General features: G+C 48.4%; 1 protein-coding gene across 1 annotated transcript in view; it reads right to left on the bottom strand.

Annotated features, from left to right (window-relative positions):
* OXSR1 (oxidative stress responsive kinase 1) overlaps positions 1-19,236 on the bottom strand; it is a 66,020-nt gene that overhangs the window by 18,249 nt on the left and 28,535 nt on the right. The window contains exons 5-8 of the mRNA XM_082752835.1: positions 13,657-13,712; positions 6,384-6,493; positions 2,892-2,993; positions 226-359 (exon numbers count right to left, since the gene is read on the bottom strand). Of these exons, the coding sequence (XP_082608961.1) occupies positions 226-359; positions 2,892-2,993; positions 6,384-6,493; positions 13,657-13,712 (402 nt within the window). The remainder of the gene's footprint in view (positions 1-225; positions 360-2,891; positions 2,994-6,383; positions 6,494-13,656; positions 13,713-19,236) is intronic.

Below are 19,236 nucleotides of genomic sequence, written 5' to 3'. Positions count from 1 at the left end.
AGAATGGTCCCATGCAACAGGGGCCTGGGATGCCCTCGTTAACCCAAATGACAGCTGCATGCCCTGCCCAGGCATGGCGACAGACATTTATCCTTAAAAATAAGGACAGCCAGAAGAATTTGCTGCTACACAGCAGAATTGCTGTGTTCACCATGACCACAAGGTCGGAGAGGAGTTTTGACATTTTGTTTTCCTTCAGTTGACTTTGGCGTTACCAGCTCTCACCTTTTCTCCGGGTCTTTCTGTAGGCATGAAGAGATCATCTTCCTAAAGGATTTCCCATACTTCTTCAGCATCTCTTTGTCTTGCACGCCCGTTTCCAAAGACGGAGGATCGTTTTGTAGCGTCAACATTAACACCTGGAAGAATCACGTCTATTGGCAGTGAGATTTTTCTTGGCTTTCGTTAGGTACAGAGCTTTGGAACACAGCATTTTCAACACGCATCTGAGCCAACAAGGTCTGTTTCACTGCAGCAGCTCTCGCAGGAAGCCTGAACTCAAAACAATTTTTTTTCTTAAGAGTTTCAGCTGTCTCCTCCTATTCACCAGACAGCACGAACTCACCTCACTACCTTTCCCTCAAGAAAACTACAGGGTCTCTCCTTTTCTCTCTTTTTCCTATAGCCACCAAGGAAACAATTATTTTCAAACCTTTACACCTCAGAAAATTCTGTCAGCTGAGAGTTTCAAAACTCATCCAACACAGAGAGTTGCCTCCACCTCCTTTCCTCGAGAAGCCAAGTTAATTTATACCCAACAGCCCAGGCTACTGCCTCCTATTGCATCTCCTAGCCCACAGAGCAGTCTGCAGGCCCAGCCCAAGGTCAGGATGAGCTTTCAGGGAGGTTTGGCGCTGTGAGAGGCATAAGGACTGCAAAACTTTCAGCAGCCTTCCTCATTTCAGCTGAGCGGTCTTGCAAGATGTTTGATTCAAAGGCTGTTTAGGCTCCCCTGCAGATGTCTTGCATTCAGAAATGAAGTTAGTGTAAAAATGCTGTTAAATTTCTGTAAAAGCAGAAGGGCAACGTGAAACAACGAGTGCTCACTTCTATGTACCACCACAACAACAGGTGAAGACATGTGTCACACTATCAGTTTGGCTTGATGGGTACTTATTTCCTTCACCTCACTCAGCTATTCCAAAGGAAAAGACGAAAATTGCTCATTTCCATTTTCGCCTGCCACCTACCTACAGACGAATACCTGTTTTTAGAGAAGAAAGCAGCAAAAAGCACCTTTAAAAAAGCTTTCAACAGCTCTATTGCTTAGGGCAGCAGCAGCCCATCAATCTAGCTGAAATTATACAGCCTGCAAAGAATTCAGGTTTTCTTCCCCCCCTCCTTGGAGGGGCACTTAATGCACGGGTCATTTTGCTGCACAGCAGTGAAATACCATCACACTCGATACATAACACAAAAAGTTCCTCTCACAGGCTGAATAACTGGAACCCACACTTAATAACTGGGAATTAATAACCTACAGCATGACAACGTGATGCTAAATGGGTGATCTTTGCATTCGAAGCCGCAGCCCGTGCACTGAAATCAATAAACAGAAGCACGGCTTGCAGAAGCTACTGCAGAATGCTACTAATAACCAGCGAGCAGATGGAAATACCAGTGAAAACAGCAACAGCTAAAGCAGCACGTTTCCCTGAACTCCTCACTGTTCTGCCACAATCGCTGGCACAGTATGAACTTCAGTGGTATTTCCAAACCGCTCAGCCACTCAACAGCCTCTGCACAGAGCTCATCCAAATCTTGCAGTGAATCCTGTTCCCCAAGAGTTAAACCACTGCAAAGCTCTGGCATTTGAAGAAATACGTGGAGGCCCCTCCTCTAATGAGTTAGGAGCTACTGGACTCCCAAACACTACTGTAATTAAGAGCTAGGAGGAGATGCACCCAAGTCCTAAAGAGATGACACCCACCTCACATAGGATTCCAGCAATTAAAGGACTCAGAAAAGGAAAACTTGCTACATGATATGCCTGAAATTGTGGGATGTAGCAAGAGTGGTACAAGCAAAGTGGCCTTCAAGAGGGTGGGAAGTGCAGAAAAGGGGCCCAATGTTTTGTGGTCATGACAGGGCCCCCATCAGATCTCGCAGAGGGCCTAAGGAAGATCTCAAAGCTCAGAAGACGGGCAGGATGCTCCAAACCTCAACTAATGAGGTCAACTCTGCTAACTTTTAACATACAAACTCTTTGAAAGAAGAACAAGCTAGAAGCAGTTCCTGTTTCAATTACCAGGAAAGCGGGGAAACTTATGCAAACTAAGACAACCCAAAGTGCAAGATATTCAAAAAGATTTTTGAAGTGGCAGCGTTTAAGCAACAAAGTTTCCTCCCCCTCAACTTCAATAAAATATTAATATCACCAATTCCTTCCCATTTCCTCCTGGTGTGGTACTTTCCAGAAACGCCTGACCCTGCTGAGTGATTAACAGGACTGTGTCGGTGTTAATGCAAGAAATGCTTTGGGGAAAAGTAGGATTTCTGAGAGGTTTCCAGAAGGATCATCAATGCAAAAGGAATAGTTTCCCATCCCAGTGTCAATGGATGCCAGATAATATTTTTCAAATCATTATTTACAGTGGTAATATCTGCTGCCTACGGAGAGGCTCCAGGATTGAGCCACGCAGCACTCTCCTCACGAATGGCGACCCTGGCAAGTCTCGGGATCTAAGCAAGAGCTGTGCACAGTTTCAGACAACATTGATTAAGGAGTGTGTTTTTAAAAGGTGACTCCAAACATATCTAAGAACATCACGATCCAGAAACGTAAGGAGAGAGGATAAGCTCTTCAACAAAGCAGTCTGGCCAAATTCTTTGGAACGCCCCCGGAACACACAGATCCTTTGCCTAGCACGAGTATTCGAAGACCTGCTCACCTTCATCGGTGGGTATTTATGGTAAGGAGCTGCCCCTGTAGCCAGTTCGATAGCAGTGATCCCAAAGCTCCAGATGTCTGCCTTGAAATCGTAACCTCTGACCTGAAAGATATTGGAGAACGTTAGCACCTGCCTCTCCTGGTGTCGTACACCACCATCTCCTTCTTCAGGGTTTTAATCATCCTTTCAGCATTTCCTTACTCTCCCCTCATTTCTCATCAGGAATTTGGAAGCACCGCTACTATAGTGTTAACCAGATGGAAAAAAACACTTTCTCCCTCCTCTCCCACAGCTCCTAATGCTTGTAACACCTCTTTGAGGGCTTAAGAAGCCACGGTCTGATGGAAATTATGGTCTTGGGCTGTGCAACCACGGCTGCTCCATCACAGGCTTCTCCTGTGCGGAGCATAAAGGGGCACTGGGTTAACCCAGGCTCTGCCTTCTACACAAAAACACAAAGCCATTAAACAGCACAATGAAATTCTCGGAGTTAATAGAGGGACTGTTATGCCCTCGGGACACGTGCCTCACTACACTTCTAGCCAACAGCTTAATCAAACTGACTACAGACATGCTCAAGCCCAAAACTTCAGGGCTGGGAAGTGCCTGGCAGCTCAGGAAAAAGCCCCTCGTTCCTGTCCGCACGCAGCCTCGTGTTTCCCTCCCCTAATTAAGAGGAGCTCCTGCACTTGACATTAAACACAGGCTTGTTCAGGAAAATTTATAGCATTTACTTCCCCTCACGCACAGGAAAAAATATTTCATACGCCAAAGCGGTTACTTCCTCATTATCATTAGGTAATATTTTGGCACTTGCTTTCTCCACTGCAGGGGAGAGACACCGTGTACTAACTCCAAGAAGAGCTACAAAAATCAAAAAGTGTTTTGGCTGCTTAGCGTGGTTTGTGTTTCTTCTTGTTAGACCACGGAAAAATGAATAATGAATCAGAGCAAGGCTAATAGGCTTACTGTATTCAGCCCCACTAACGAGCTTTAAAAAGACGCCCATTGTGACGAAGCCAGGAATATTCCCCAAACTGCCTCTGAGATGATCTGGAACTTGGAGACCAACAAAACAAAAAAAAAAAAAAAAAAATCCCCTCCTCCGTTATTTTTCATGTGATTTGATAACTGAATTAACGTTTGTTATAGCAACAGCAGTTTGTATCTTGTACTCAGTTCTTCGACTCTGCAGGCATCGTTTTCACGAGCCTTCAGAGCTCGGAAGACTTCCTGAAGCAGAGTTTATGGAAGCCATTGTTATGGATGGATTTCAAATAATTAAACTAAACAAATCTATAGGGATCTCTTATTATTTATAAGAACACAGTAGATGAGGAAATATGCCGTAAGTTTTACAAAGTGATGTTTCCTTTCACCTTTTTTAGGTTTTGAGAACGACTTTGGCACATTTCTCGGCTTTATCTTTCAGCTGATCTCAGATCCCTGCACTGTACAACTCCCCATTTTAACATTTTTCATGGTATCGTGGAATCCTGCTTCCAAATGAAATCTAGGAAATTCCAATCTGCCTCTGGTAGTTCACCTTAGCATCTATCCATTATGTATTAGTCACCATCCCGAGCTTCGTTTATCATCTGTTTTATCTCATCAACTTTTTTTTTTGGCCATAAATCCACCAAGAGAACATTAAAAGACAACACCAAGCCATCACGTAATAATGTACTAAAGCTCCTTAACGAGGGTGAAATAAAACAGATGGAATCAAGAATATCTACAGACCGGAGGCTAACCCACAGCTACCCCTTTTCTTTCCCCTGGTTGGATATAATGGCTCAGAGTGACACCTGCTGGAAGGCAGCAGGATGATATAAACGGGCACAAGGATTTGACAGCAGCATCCAAAATGCCTCCTTCCCACCTACTATTCACGAGTTTGATGTGCACCCTCACAGAAGTCACAGAACTGCCTCCTTGGAAAACATCTGCCCTGTCAAATACATCCCTTTCTCAGTTTAAAAAAAAATTGTTTCTTCTTTCCCCCCAGTGCCTTGCTGATTGCAGCCACCCCTGAGCACCAGAGGCAGCACTGACACAAAAGAAAGAAAAGCAGGGGCAACTCCGATCCAGTTCTAGACACACTAAATGTGCTATTTTTATTTACTTTTTCCTCCCCCTCTTAAAATTCAACAATAAAATCCAGAAGTATGTGATGGCAGAGCGGTTCAGAAGCGAGTTCTCAAAGACAGCTCCTGACTTGGGGAACTGCCTCGTGCCCTGGGGTGTTAGACTCGAGGAGACAGCAGGAGTGCTTTAACACATCAACCCCACAAAGCTGCCATGGGGAGTCACTGAAAAGGCCAAGCAGTGAAAAAGCCCTTCATCAATAGTATATTTAAACCCCTCCAAAATTAATTAAATTCCTGAGAGAGTTTTAGGTGTAGGAAAAAAATGTATTAAAAGTCTCGCACTGTTTTAGCTACATTTCACTCTAGATACACGGGGGTCTCATTCAATTTCTCCTCAAGTATTTTATTGCAAGTAATAGGAAAAAAGTTACAAGCCAGGTTTATTTTAACAAAACAATGTTTTTTCCTTTTTTTTTTTTTCCCTTCCAGGAATCTTTGTAACAACAGTATTTTGGAAAAACATTTAGATCGCTGTATTTTCGCGTGGTGCACGTGCCAAAACTGAAACCCTGAGCTCTATGTCAAGCTTTTTTAGATGATGAGGAGTATTTCTCCGAATGTTTATGGCACTGAACAGCAGTGCAATAAACAGCTGCTACGAAAGGCCTTGCTGGCACGTAGCGTATCGATTTTACTCAGCAATGGGCAGCAGAGCTTTATGTTCAACAAGGTTTTCAGGTGGCCTGCGTCAGAAGCCGTGCAGACAAAGCTGAGCCCTGTCGTTTAGTCTACGAGTAGCAGAGGACAAAAAGTGACATACCTCCACCCAACAGGAAGCATGACATCTATGAGCCAGCCAAAAAAGCAGAAGAGGAAGGGGGAGAGGCGAGCATTCCTCAATATTTACAGGCTGGGCTCTCGTAAGCCAAGAGAAACTGAAAAGCTCGAAGTCAACCGTGCGTAACTTCGCTGTGAGAACTCCCCCCTCGGATAATTTTCCATTTGCTACCTCAAATTTTCGGATCTGCCCATGCAGAAGAGCACGTTACCTGACTGGCTATGTGTGTATTTAACGTGTGTGAAGCTATTTATATTCCACCTCACGCTCAGGCATGAGGGAGGGGCAGTTTAATCATCTTCATGCAACTGCTCAGCTGCCTCAGACTTACCTGGGGTACAACCCTCGAGAGAAGCAACATGGCCAGAAGCTACCGAACCCTAAATAATGCACAGTACAAGCCTAGCAGCAGTACCAAAACCTAAAGACAATTCTGTGGTTCTAAGAAAGCCTTAAAGGATGCAAATTTAGCATTTTAAGTTGAAGTAAATATGGCTGCTGTGGACAACGGGGAATTATTCCACGTGCAGATGGGCTAAAAGGATGCTAGGAAAAACGCTTCACCTGTTCCATCACTTCTGGAGCCATCCAGCAAGGTGTGCCCACAAAGGTTTTCCTGACTTTATTTCTGGTAATGTCGCCACCAGTGGCCAAAAACGCGCTGACGCCAAAGTCTGAAAAGCAAACAGACGAGATTTGGTTAAGAACACATCCTGAGCAAGCCGAAGGGCTTATTCCCAGCCACCTATCAAGCAGCAGACCACGCACGAGGAGTTTCCTAACGAAGAATCATCAACAGTTAGCAAGGAGTGCTGCTGGATGAATACCCTGCAGCTGACCATCCAATTACTGGGGACAGCAAAGCGTTCGGGGCTGGCTGGCGGAGAGGAAAATTCCACTTTCCATCGCAGCCCACTGGACATCTCAGCCCGCCCTCGCTCTCCTGGCAGGCCTGCTGGGGCACAAACCTGCCTCTGACAGCCTTTATTTGCATTTCTGTAGGTACGTAACAAATCACTGAGCCTCGTTAGCGTCTTGCTAATATTTACAGCAAGGGTTTTCTGAGCAAAAGAAGTCAATGCATAAAAATCTCCCGGAGTTTGTAACATTTGAGTGTCACGACAGCATCCTGCAGGGTGGAGGCATCACTCAGTCCCCTGGTTTGGATCTCCTGTTAGCAGAACGTGCTTTGCTTGGTAATCTTCCATCACAGAGATGCTCGGTGCTTCAGCAGGACAGGTTCTGACTGCTTACCATGCCTGAGCCTCACAGGGGATGCCTTGCAGACACCCTGCACAGGGTTCCCTCGCTTGAAGCATTTTCCACGAGCTGCAGGATGCTCGAAGATGCGCTGTGCATTCACCCAAAACTCTTTCTTTCACAACAAAATCACAAATCACTCTTCTATATGACAACAGCGACGCCAACGCTTTCCCAGTTACGACTGATGTGGAAAAGCCGAGCTGCAAACAGCAGCAGGGGGGTGCAGGGCCAGCAATAGGATACGAGATGTTTGTTCAGAATGAAGCATTACAAAAGAGCTGGCAACCAGGCCACTCAGGAGACTTTCCTCTGAATACAAATAAAATCAGTCAGGTGACAGGGGAACTAAACACAAACCAAAAGTATTTCCTCCCGATTCGCTCTGAACAACACCGCTTATGCCTTGCAGAATTACAGACCTACAAGTGGTCTCTACAACGGAGTTTTACTCCCTTCCCTCTGTTTCTATTTTTAATTTTTAAAAGCAATCACGATCTTCGATGCCGTTTTTGAGGTTGATGACGGGCTTGGAGGGTGAGCCTGAACTCCAGGGGTTATTTTATGTAACACCAGAACATTATTTTGGTTTAAAAACACAGCTCAGCCACTGACAGATAACTGCAACTGAGAAATCAGCTGCTACAAAAGATGCCTTTTGCAGATCTGCCAGCAACAGCAGCCACGTGAGAAGAGGGCCGAGCTTCCCCCTGCCCCACAGCAGCAGTGTCACCGACCTCTCAGTACTGAGAAAGGAAATCACCCCTGGGAATAACACCACGCCGAGAGCTTCCAGCTCCCCTGGGTTAGAGGCTTCCACGGACACGAACGGAGAAACCAGCCATCAATAACTGAAGGTTCGCATTGACGAGCAGGAGGTTGCGCTGAAATGGCAGGGTTAAAATCCTGTGTTTACACCAAATGCCTCCAATTAGGGTCCGGCTTCTTCCAGATGTGCCTTTCTGTCCCATTCCCTCTTGCTGGAGGCATCCCATAGTGCTGCTGGCGTGGAATTTGTAGCGTTGTCTATCCAAACATCTATGGCTGGAGGCACTGCGACCTTTATTTCTCTGGAAAGCCACAAGATCTGCTTCCTGCAACAGTGCTTTGGCTTTTTCCACGCGTGCATCTCATCCCTGCTTTTCTTAGAAACTGAAAGGGCTTCCAGAAAAGCCCGGAGTAAAATTACGTGCACTTTACCCTTTATTATGGGCAAGACCTATTGTTCTGAACACCAGAACAATCGGGAGTTATTTTAAATAAAGATAATGCTCCTAGAAACTTGTCCGGGTGCCATCAGCATGCTGTTGTGATGGGCTGGTGGACGTTATCTTACCTCGGCTTCGTTCTGAGGGTAAAGGAAATGCCACTTGGAGCAAAAGCAGCAAAACCATGCGGCGCTCACCCAAACACAAGGCCGAGTTTCTAACCTCCAGGCTGGAATCGCGCCCCTACCGTCTGCCAGCTGAGGGCTGCAGAAAGCTTAAAAGGAATGAAATCGTATTCCATTACACGGTTGATTTATTCAGTGTTTTCCCAATCAATTCCCCTCATTTGCAGTGGGCTGAAGCTGGCACGAGCAGCCCGGGCCACCCGGCCGTAAGGAATGCCTTTGAAGCAGCTTTCTCCAATGTCACCTCGCTGCCTTTATCCGAGCCCCAGCTATTAAGATAAGCGGGCGTTTGCTCTCAGGAAATATCTGGGAAGCAATAAAATAAAAGCCTAACCACGAGCTGGGGTTCAGCCCTCACTGCTGGGCAGCTGATGTCATCTGCGTCTCCTCCCTCTGCCTAAGCTCCTGGATTCCTGGGGGCTGCCCCTGGGACACTTCCCTCCCGAAGGCTAAGCCAGAGAAACGTGCAATGAAATAGGGCAGAAATATGCCGAAATCTGGCAAATTTTGCCTTTTGCACGTGGTCATAACCCCACGAAAAAGAAGTCAGCCTGGGACAACTCCTATTTTAATATTAGCTTAATTCTTCAATCAATATACCTGCTACTGTACCTAGCTATACCACCAGGGAAAAAAAGCCACTGGGCACTAACCAGGAGCCTGCTGAGATCGGAAAGGCTCCCGAGAGCTGGCAGGGTTTGAATCAGACCCTAAAACAGCAAGCTCCGGGTGCAGAACAGCATAAACCAACCTTGAGTACAAACAACTCAGCGCTGCTTTTAAACTCGGACAACCAAGATGCTGCGCTTCCTCGAGCAAGAAATAAAAAGCACTCAGAAGGCAGCACCAAGCGGCTCTCGCACTGAGCACCTTGCTTCTCGCACGTCAAAAACTCGCTGCAGTGGTACCGAGGGCTGCTCTTCTGCAAAGCTCAGGCTGTTCGAGCTGATGGCGAACAAAGCCCGAGGAGAAGATGATGCAGGCAGCGGTGAATGGCAATTTGCTGCAGGGAACGCAGCAGGTTGGTGAGACAGCAGAGGAAAGAAGATTAGGGAAGGGTAACAAGCTTAGTTTCCTTTGAAGACTACATGGTCGTGTGGTGCTGTTGGATCTGAAAATATAGAATCAGAGAGTGCTTTGGGTTGGCAGGGGGCTAAAAGCCCAGCTAATCCCACCCCCTGCCATGGGCAGGGCCCCCTCCCAGCAGCCCAGGCTGCCCCCAGCCCCATCCAGCCTGGCCTTGGGCACTGCCAGGGATGGGGCAGCCACAGCTCCTCTGGGCAGCCTGGGACAGGGCCTCACCACAAGGCCAGGGCTGTGAGCTTGCTGCGAGCCCTTCTCACTGCCCTAAGGGCTTTTTTCTCTCCCAAATTCTCCTTTTGGCAGGCAGAGCTCTGTGCTCACACACATTTCTAATCGATGACAGCTTTAGATGCGCCACCATCAGTTTAGTCCTCTTGCATACACGATTAATGAAAGCTCTTGAAGTAAACGCACAAATCGCGTCTGAAAGCGAGCTGGTTAACGAAGGTTAACGAAGCTATGCCAGAGGGGTGACGAAGCCCATGAAGACGCCGCCCTTGGAGGAGTTCACAAGCGGTTACGTTGCTTGGTTGTTGAAACATCTCTTCAGGAAACCCCACTAGGACACGCAACACGAAGCACGGGTTACCTCACATCACGCTGCTGCAGGGCAGGCACCAAAACTCCTCCCCAGCCACTCGGAAAACCCTTTTTTTGCCTTTTTTTGAACAGCAGAAGAGGCTGGGAGGCGTGAGTGCTGGAGCAGCAGCTGGGGGCTGGAGCCAGCCCTGCAAGCAGCGCTCCTCTCCCCGAGTTAGCTCCCGATTTCACCTCCCGAAGCTGCGATTTCCTAAGCTGAAGTGGGGGAATGGCAGTGCCCGCGTGGCCGCGCGGTGTTTATGCAGGGCGCTATTTTAGTCCCGTGAATTAGGAGCAGTCAGGAACAGGGCGAACTGGTGACAAGTTGGCATGGCTGGGTGGAAAGTTACACAAATTCAGTTACACAAGTTGCGCCTGGCCTGAAGTATCCCCGTTTTATAAATAGATAAAGCGAGAGGGGGGCTCGGCAGCTTGCCCGGCATCAATTAGCGAGTCCCCGACGACTTCGTGAGATCTCCATCTCCTCCAGCCACCAGGCAACACCTGGAAACTGCAGGTGAGTGAGTATTTGATGGTATCGTTGGACATCCCAGGGACTAAAATCAGGAAAAAAAGGAATTGTTTTGCACCCAGGCTCAGCAGGATGCTAACATCACGCCTGTGTGGTTCTCACCTGCACCTTGGCAGAGCGTGCCTCCTCTCCCATCCGTCCCAGGCTACCACGAGCCTGTTGCTCTGTCTCGCAATAACCCACAGGACCTGCACAGCTCCATAAACTCACGACTATGAAACCTTCCTGGCTGGCAGAGGAAGCCTCCTGCTTTACGCTGCAGGACTGGGACCGATGCAGTTTGTGTCGGCAGGAATGTTTTTACCCACGCGGGCCTTTAGACTCCGCGGAGCCAGTAAATGCCAGGGCACAGAGGTTTTATGTTCTGATTAAAAAAAAATAATACAGTAATTGCCATGGAGCACAAAAGCACGCAGCTATCTCCATTTACATTGCAACCGCCGCCAGCGCGGCCCAGAACAATGGTATCTGGGAAAGGAAAGTCCAGCTCGTGAGAAGACAGATTAATTCAGCGGGCGAGGAAACACTCCAAGCCGAGAAAGCGATACGCTCGGGATCGTAACAGGCTCCAAAAGCTCGGTGCCAAGCCACAAGCCCAAAGCAGTGCCCTTGGAAAAAAAAAAAATCGAAAAGAAGTGATTTCGGATAAGGGAGCGGCTTCAGCTCAGGTCTGGGTGGGCAGCGGTACCTGCTACAGGCAGTTTTCTGCCCTGGTTCAGTGGCTGCACATTTTGAAAAGGAGCAGAGTTAAAAATAGGCATGAATAAAAATACCAAGTCCTAGGAGCCGGGGAGGAGCTTTGTGCTGGGTGTTTGTGCAGGCCATTAGAGGAATTTTTAGAACTCAGACTTGGAGCAAATGCCTCTGAACGCAGAGATTGCTCCTCCAGCACGCTGCCTGCACCAGCCACAGCCTCCCGGCGCTGCTGAAGTGGTTTCAGAGCCAAAGTGCATCCCTCAGCTCAGAACTGCAAGCAGGACCTGAGAGAAGTCAGGCAAACCTTCATCACCTCGCTCTTTCTGCTCAGCCTTACCAGCCCGTATCAGCAAAGGAGGCTTTTAGCTTCCAGGGAGCACAAACAGAATTGTGTAACACTGCAGCAAGATTGCTGCCGTGAATGGTGTGCAGGGAAGGCTCCCCAGTGTGCCTTACGTGAAATAAAATCACCGCCGTGTTGTGGAGGCACAGTCCAGCAGCGGGGTTTCCTCCATCACGGGTCAGGCGGTTTTTATGAACCTTCCTAAAAGCAGCTCTTTGGTTTCAAAGGATTTGCAGTTTAGGATTTGCATTCCTTACATTTAGGATGCGCATTTCTTCAGACACAAACTGTGTCAAGCAGCAGCGAGCACGCAGGAACAGGAGGTCGCAAAGGCCAAACACTAAAGGAGAACTTCACCCCACTACTCCAGTAGCTTCGGGCAGCTTTGATACAGGAACAAAAGGGAAAGGATCCATTATAAAGCGCTGAAGTCATTTTTTCCTACTAAACTATTTGCATTTTTTACGTGCAGCAGGCCAGCGCCTCCAAGGGAGGTGCCCCATTTACTCTTAACCTCAGGCTTCGTTCCACAGCTGATCAAGTTTTTTTTTTTCCCCTCGTGCTGTAACTTTCCAGCGAAACTTCAACACATTCCTTCCATGGGAATGCAGTGATGTCATCCGGATGATAATTGAGGCAGCCAATTAGCGACCAAATTATTCATAAATTGCACTGAGATTGTCAAAGGCAGGTGCTTTGATCACGTCGAAACAAAACTCCTTTTATTTGGGCTGGCTTGCTCCCAGCATTTTTTTTTCCCCTCCTCAAAAAAATCCACGAGAATCTTTGCTATTTCATCCCGGGTCAGGAGGAAAGGAAGCTGACGTGTTAGAAATTCCCACAGAAAAAAAATGTTCACGGTTTGCCCACGTCAGGCTCCTCGCTAGCGTTCGGCCATTCATTTATTTTTGTTTCTTTCAAGCCATCGGCTGCTGTCACAGAAATTGAAGCGCTTCCTGGCGCTGCCGCGAACTTGTTGACCTCGGTGGAGTTCAGTTTTCCTACTTGGTGGCAGGGAAGATTACAGAATTACTCCTCCTGCATGTTTATGCAGAGCAAAAATTTCGAAAAGGGAACTTTGCACATCTCGCTGGGTTGCTTTCGCAGAACATGCAGAGAGAAGGATTTCATCATTTACGCATTGCGCATATAAGCTGCCAGCAGACAGCTCGGTTCAGGGGAATATCCCCAAATCCCGAATAAATGAAACCCTTTAAAATTCACAAAGGCTAAGCAAGAGGTTTTATGAGAGTTATTATGAGGTTTTAAGTCAGCCTTAAAATTACCCATCAACTAAACGTTATTCGGCGGACAAAAATACACGAAAAGGCACCTAGCACCTTAATAAAAACCTTAATTAAACAGTCATGCCCTTAATTAAACAGCCATGGCACCCTTGTGGAAGAGAAACACAAGCAGCTTTCTCCTGGGCTGGCTGAAACGCTGGAATAACAGGGCATTGCTCTAATGCAACAGCTATTTACGGCCTCTCCCTGCATATAACCTAGCATTCTGTCCGATTCCAAACCCTAAATCTTGGCCCCATTATGGGAAAACCTTAAAATTCCCTTCAAAAACCTCACAGCGCAACCCATCCTGCCTCCCAGTGGAAAATCCATGCCCCTCGTACCGAGGTCCAGGCGCAGACACACACCAGGGGGTTTCACACCTCTCAGCTCTGTCCCCGGATCCGGCAGCTGAGCTCCCCGCGTGGCTGCTTCCAGGACGTTCATTTCACCCCACCAGCCAAAGGATTTAATCACGCTGGCACTCATTACACCAAAAACCAGTAGTTTAAGATATCGACATGCAAAATTCTTACTTTATTAAAAATAAACCAACTGCGAGGCTTCTTGAAGCTAACATCTCCACATAGGTTTGCCCATTCAACCGTTTCTTCAGACGCAGGGCTAGGCCCACAGCTTTTTCAGAGCGATTAGGAAAAAGTTACCTGCAATTTGCACCGAGCCATCTTCTCCGAGAAGAATATTTCCTGCTTTCACATCCCTGCGGAAAGATAAAGCAGCGGTTAAGTGGAACTCATTAAACCTGTCCTTCACCCAACAAAAATGTCATCCAACTTCGTTATTTCTCCTGCATTAGCGCCTCTCGCTTCGAGTCCCGCAGAAGCAGCAGGCACTTAGCACCAGCTGTAACTTCAGCAGACGTTAAGTGGTCTCCTCGTTATTTATAGCTAGGAGCGTTTTAAGAGCTATGGATACAAAGTGGAAAAAAAAAATTACCAGAAAGTTCCCTAACAACAAAAAAAAAAATCCAGCAAACCAAGTGGTTTGTCCCAGGTTCTTGATTTAGCTATTTTTATGGAAGCAGCACCTAGCACTTTATACCTTTAGCACTTGCATGGCCTCTAACTTTGCACCCAAAGCACGCAGACCCAGTGCAGACACACACCGGGAGGGCTGCGAGCAAAGCGCCCGCCTGGGGAACGGAGGCAGCAGCGAAATAACATTTCACCAGGCACCTCGCATTAATCTGCATGGAGAAAGGAGAGGAAAAAATGGAAAAAAAAAAATAAAAAAGCACATTCTCCCCCCACCTCTTACAAATATCCCAAATCCTTGCACAGAAAAAGGCAGGAGTTGTTCTTCTCTCCTCCCTCGTGCACCATGAGCGCAGAGCTGGCACGATGGCCTGGCCGAAGCATCCCCGAGGTCTGCTCCTTCCTGGCGTCCGAGGATGCTCAGGCTGCTGCCAGGGTAATTTTCAACACATCCTCTCAATCATTTGGGCCTGCTCGGTTCCTCCCAATATCCAGAGGAAGATATTGGCATGGGGAGAGTCCCCCCCCGGCATGGAGCAGGACAAAAGGGACTAAAAATTCCTCTCTGTAAGGGCTGGAGAAGACGGTTTTAACAGCAAAGCAGCGCTGCGAGCTGACTTCAGCCTTCAAAGCAGCGTTTCAAGCCCTGCCAAACGCACACCTCCTGCCAGCAGGGACCATCCAAGGGGCCTAATCCATGGCAGAGACACAAGTGTAAAAGGGAAAGGAAAAATACTTGCTTTAATGATGAAGAAAACGTAGACAGAAATGCAGGGAAACACTGAGGTTGTATGGGGAGCCAGCCTCCCGGGGCTGATTTAAAAGCAGAAGGGGCTTCAAAGCAGTAAGGAGATGTGACGGTGCCACGGGAATAACCAAACCTAAAAGAAATCCCCGCTGGTCACCCCGAGACCTGCCCATTTTCCACATCCTCCTTCCACAGCTGGGAGCTGCAGCCACGGCAGACCATCAGGCAGCAGCACGTGGGGACCCTCCGATTAGGCACCTTAAAACCATCCTTAAGACAAATTAACGAGGTTTAAAGCGACGAGGAGGGGAGAGGGAATAGTGGTTTCCTGTTTATCCTCTCCAGGAGATGCTCAGAAACTCGCCTGTTGAATGGTGAGACGTTTTTGTCCCTCCAGGCCACGGTTACTGCCAAGTCCAGGAGTCTGAAGGCAGTTCCCACTGGCGTGGCAATGCCCCTGTCCTGAGCTGACAGGTTCGGAGTAAACCGTGTGCCTCCGGCATAATTACCCTACTGGAAACGGGAAGCAGGAATTATATCACATTTTAGATGAAGTTACAGAAAGCTGGAGCAAATGTTTTCTTTTCAGTAGCTTAACAAGCACACCCATCATTCGGGATGTCCCCACTCCACTGCTGCCGCCTTCCTCTCTCCCAACACCTCCAGGAGCCTTTCCCCAAAATCCTGACTTTGTTTTTATTTACCGTGCACTTCACGCCAACAGGGAAGAAGGGTTTGGACTCCCTCCAGCGCAAATCCTGATTCTCCACCACCTCAGCCTTGAAAGGTTTCCCAGCAGGGCAGAAATGCCTCCTCTCCTCGTTTGCATTCTGAACTGGTTCAGCTTCCCAGAGCTACCCAACCTTACGGTTTCACTTGCATCACATCAACGCCTCCAGGCTGGGGCTGGGCCACAGGCGTTTGGTGCTGTATAAATAAAATTGATCCCTGATCCAGCAAAATCAGCATCCAGCTACAAGAGACCTGGAAGGCAACGCGGGGATGCTCTCCAGTTGCAAGTGTAGCACTTCCACGCTGCCCTCATTTCATTTTTCAACAGGCAGGAGAAAAAATTAGGTTGGAAACCACATCCTAGCGGGCTTGTTCCCTCTATGAAAAGCCCACTCGATCCCTTAAAATCCTTCGGGATCAGCTCTGCCTTCTTGGCACTGTCCCGGTGTTGTCACTGCAGGGACGTTAGGGTTAAAGGCAGACTTGCTGCCCCGAAATGGAGCATGACATTTCCAGCAGCCAGCTGCGAGCTCGCAGCGCCGGCGTACGCAGCACAACCCCGCAGCACAGACTTCGAAGAATTTGCCAGCAAAGCAACGGAGCATGACAAGTTATTGCTTTTTGAATAACCCTCTTCATGTTGTTTGGAAATCAGAAAGGATTCGCTTGGCCTGTGCTCAGAAGTCTTCTTCAAGAGTTACAAGTACGACAGCAATGTAAGGCCGCTGAAAATGCAGGATGTGTAAGGGACCTGGGCGAAGCGTGGCACGCCAGGACTCCTGCAGCCCAGCAGCAAGAAGAAAACTGCAAAGTGAAGGGGAAAAAGGAAAAAAAAAACCCTGATTATGAAGCCTTGCTGTGCCTTCTCTTCTAAGCTGCCTGTGTGTGCCTCTAGGACTCGGTGCTGGCTGTCAGTGTGGCCGTGAGTCATCTGCCCATTGGATGTGATTTCCATCAACTGCACCCAGAAACGTTCACGGGCTGAACTCCGCAGCGCGTAATTTGGCATGAAGGAGGCGCGGCTGGTCCTGCCAAGTTTCATTTAAAAAAAAAAAGAAGGTGCGAGATAGAAGAATTACTGCTTTCTGTTACCGGTAACGAGCAACTCGGTGTTTACGGATGCAACCCATTGCTGCAGCCAATGTTACTCCGAGTAATTTGCAAAACGCTTCCAGGACAGGCTCTCTGCTTTGTTAAACACAAAGCAATTTGGGGTGTTGTACACCAAAGAGCACCATTCTCTCCCCACGATCAACCACCTGAGTTGTTTCAGTGCTGTTCCCTACGTTACCTCTTCCCCTTGCCTTGCAAGGCAGGATACAAACAGTTACAGGAGGCGCCTTATCACTGGAGACAGTGCTGCAAAATGGCAACGAGGCTTGGCACAGCAGGATTTTTATGCTCCCCAAAGCCAACGCGTTCAGCTTCACATAGGAGACGTTTGAGACAAGTGTGCTGGAAGCGCTGGAAGTCAGAGCGCTCCCGTTCTCGCTCAGCAAAGCCATATAATATTTCCCTGCCCCAGGGGTGAGCCTGAAGCATTAAACTTCCAGGTGAGATGCAATTACTGACCTGCACGGTGCGGTGCTGAGCTCCGCAGGGGTGGATTTGGGAAGATACCCCAACGCCAGAGGGCTTCCAGCAGCACAGGGTGGGCAGAGCAGCGTCCTGCTCCTCCCTGCACTCACCTGCAGCAGCGGGGAGGCTGAGAGCTCGTAGGGAAACCCAGGATTTATTTCAAGTCTCATACACACTGGAATTATTTTTAAAGCCTCCAATTCGCATCGGTAAGAGGACTTTTCCCCTCCAGTGCTGCAGAAGTGGGCTGCTGCTTGAAATCCAAGGTTTGGGGGCCCAGGAGCCACGACTCAGAAGCCCGATTCACTTCAGGTTAAGCCACTGCTTCGGCTCAGACAGGGGGGAGCGCAGCGAAGCAAGCTGCCGGAGATGTTCCTGAAATCTGGGCTGTCATCTCGGCGAGCCGAATAGCTCCGAGGACTTGCAAGACACTGAGGCAGGACAGAAAACGTTGAGCCAAGTCAGCATGAGGCTGACAAAGGCAGACAGCGTGGGGGGAAGAGTGCCACATCACTTACTGCCTCGCCGCGTCAAACGCCGTTATCACAGCGGCTGCAACTCGCCTTTATCTCCAAGGATGATGTCCAGCTTACGCCTCTTGCTCCTGTGCCAACTTTGATGGTTTTCCTTCTCTTCCCACGTGCTCACGAGCCGTGTGATGGTTCAAACAGAGGTGTGGTGCGGTGACAGATCCTGTCTGCCTCGGTCTTTGCCTCCCACTGCCGTGCCTGAATGCCATCAGCGTTCAAGCTGAACCACTCCTCGGTGCAGGGGCAGAAAACTAACCTTAAGAAGTCTTTCTGGGCAGATCGGCTCCTTCAGGAAGATGAAGGAATGGTGCAAGCACTACACCTCGCCCTGCCACCAAGCACCGAGATGATCTAACCACAAAAACCTCCACAGCCCTGCTTCTTCCTCCTGAGGATGTTTCACGAGCTTGCCCCGCTGCACATCGCTGTTTGGTGGCGTCACACAAGCACAGGGGATTTGGGATTTCTCCCATAAATTCACCCCCTCAGCCCTTCCATTTCCTGAGCTGACTTCCTCTGGAAGGACAGCAGCAGGGAGGAGAAGCAGGGTGTGTAGCTACACACACACAAAGCCACCAGCATCGGTAGGTGATGGAGAAGGGAGAAATCCGAGACACCCAGTGCTGGCAGGAGACTTGCCCCTTGGACTTTCTGCTCCAAAACCCAGAATAAGACGATTTCAGAGGAAAGATCTCCTTATTTCATCCCACTTTTAAAGTTAAGGCAGTTAAAAATGGGGTGAGTTTCCATTGTAAAGTCACCTTTTAGTAGAAACACTCCTCATGACACTCCCAGGCCATCTCAGTGACGCTTTCCTTACTTTCACAAAATGATGATTTCTCTCCAGCAATTCCCTGTTTGTTGTCCTAGACGTGTGGGGGTTTTGTCTTGAATGCGTTTGAAAGCGTTCAGCTTCGAAGTCTGATAAGGACTCCGCAAGATGGGACGTGATTTGATTTAGTAAACGCTTAAAGTTAACATTTCATGAGGCTGCACCAGAAATTGGAGCGTGCTTAACGTTACCACACAAACTCGGCCAATTCAAGTATTTCTGATGCTTTAGCGTAAGATGTGAACGAAGACACTGGAGTAGCCTGAATAAATGCTTAAAGCTTCTCCCCGCACGCAGCTTTTGGGATCTCTGAAGGCCAGGGGAGCTCCTGCGTGACACAGGGGACAATATTCAAAGCCAAATTTTTGAAGAGTGCTACTCACTTGACACATGGATGAACATCAGTGACTTAAACAACTTCCCTACTGCTGGAGAGGTGCTGCAAGAGCCTGTACCGGGTCACCTACCCAAAATAACCCACAGCAGATAAAAGCAGGGGTAGGAGATGTTGCAAACAGGGTGGCTGTGAGGAAATGGGAACAGCACTGGGGTTCTGAAAAAGCAAAAGGTAAGCGAGGGCGATATTTCCTCCTGCTCTAACTAATGCTGCAGACAGGAATGAAGATTACCAGCCCTGAACCACGTCCAACCCAAATACTCCCAACAATTCAGGAACTGCTGGAGACCACACTAGTATAGTGTGCAGCTCGGGTAGGGCTCACTGACCCGAACCTACAAGCGCTGCTGAACCTTTCACAGCTCGCCCCGCTCTGTCTCCTGCTCCTTTCCTTCCCAAAATCAGAGAACCTGAGCTGGAAGGACTCCCAAGG

Source organism: Aythya marila, assembly GCF_965140915.1.
Source record: "Aythya marila genome assembly, chromosome: 2".
NCBI lineage: Eukaryota > Metazoa > Chordata > Aves > Anseriformes > Anatidae > Aythya > Aythya marila.
This window is presented reverse-complemented; position numbering and strand designations above follow the sequence as displayed.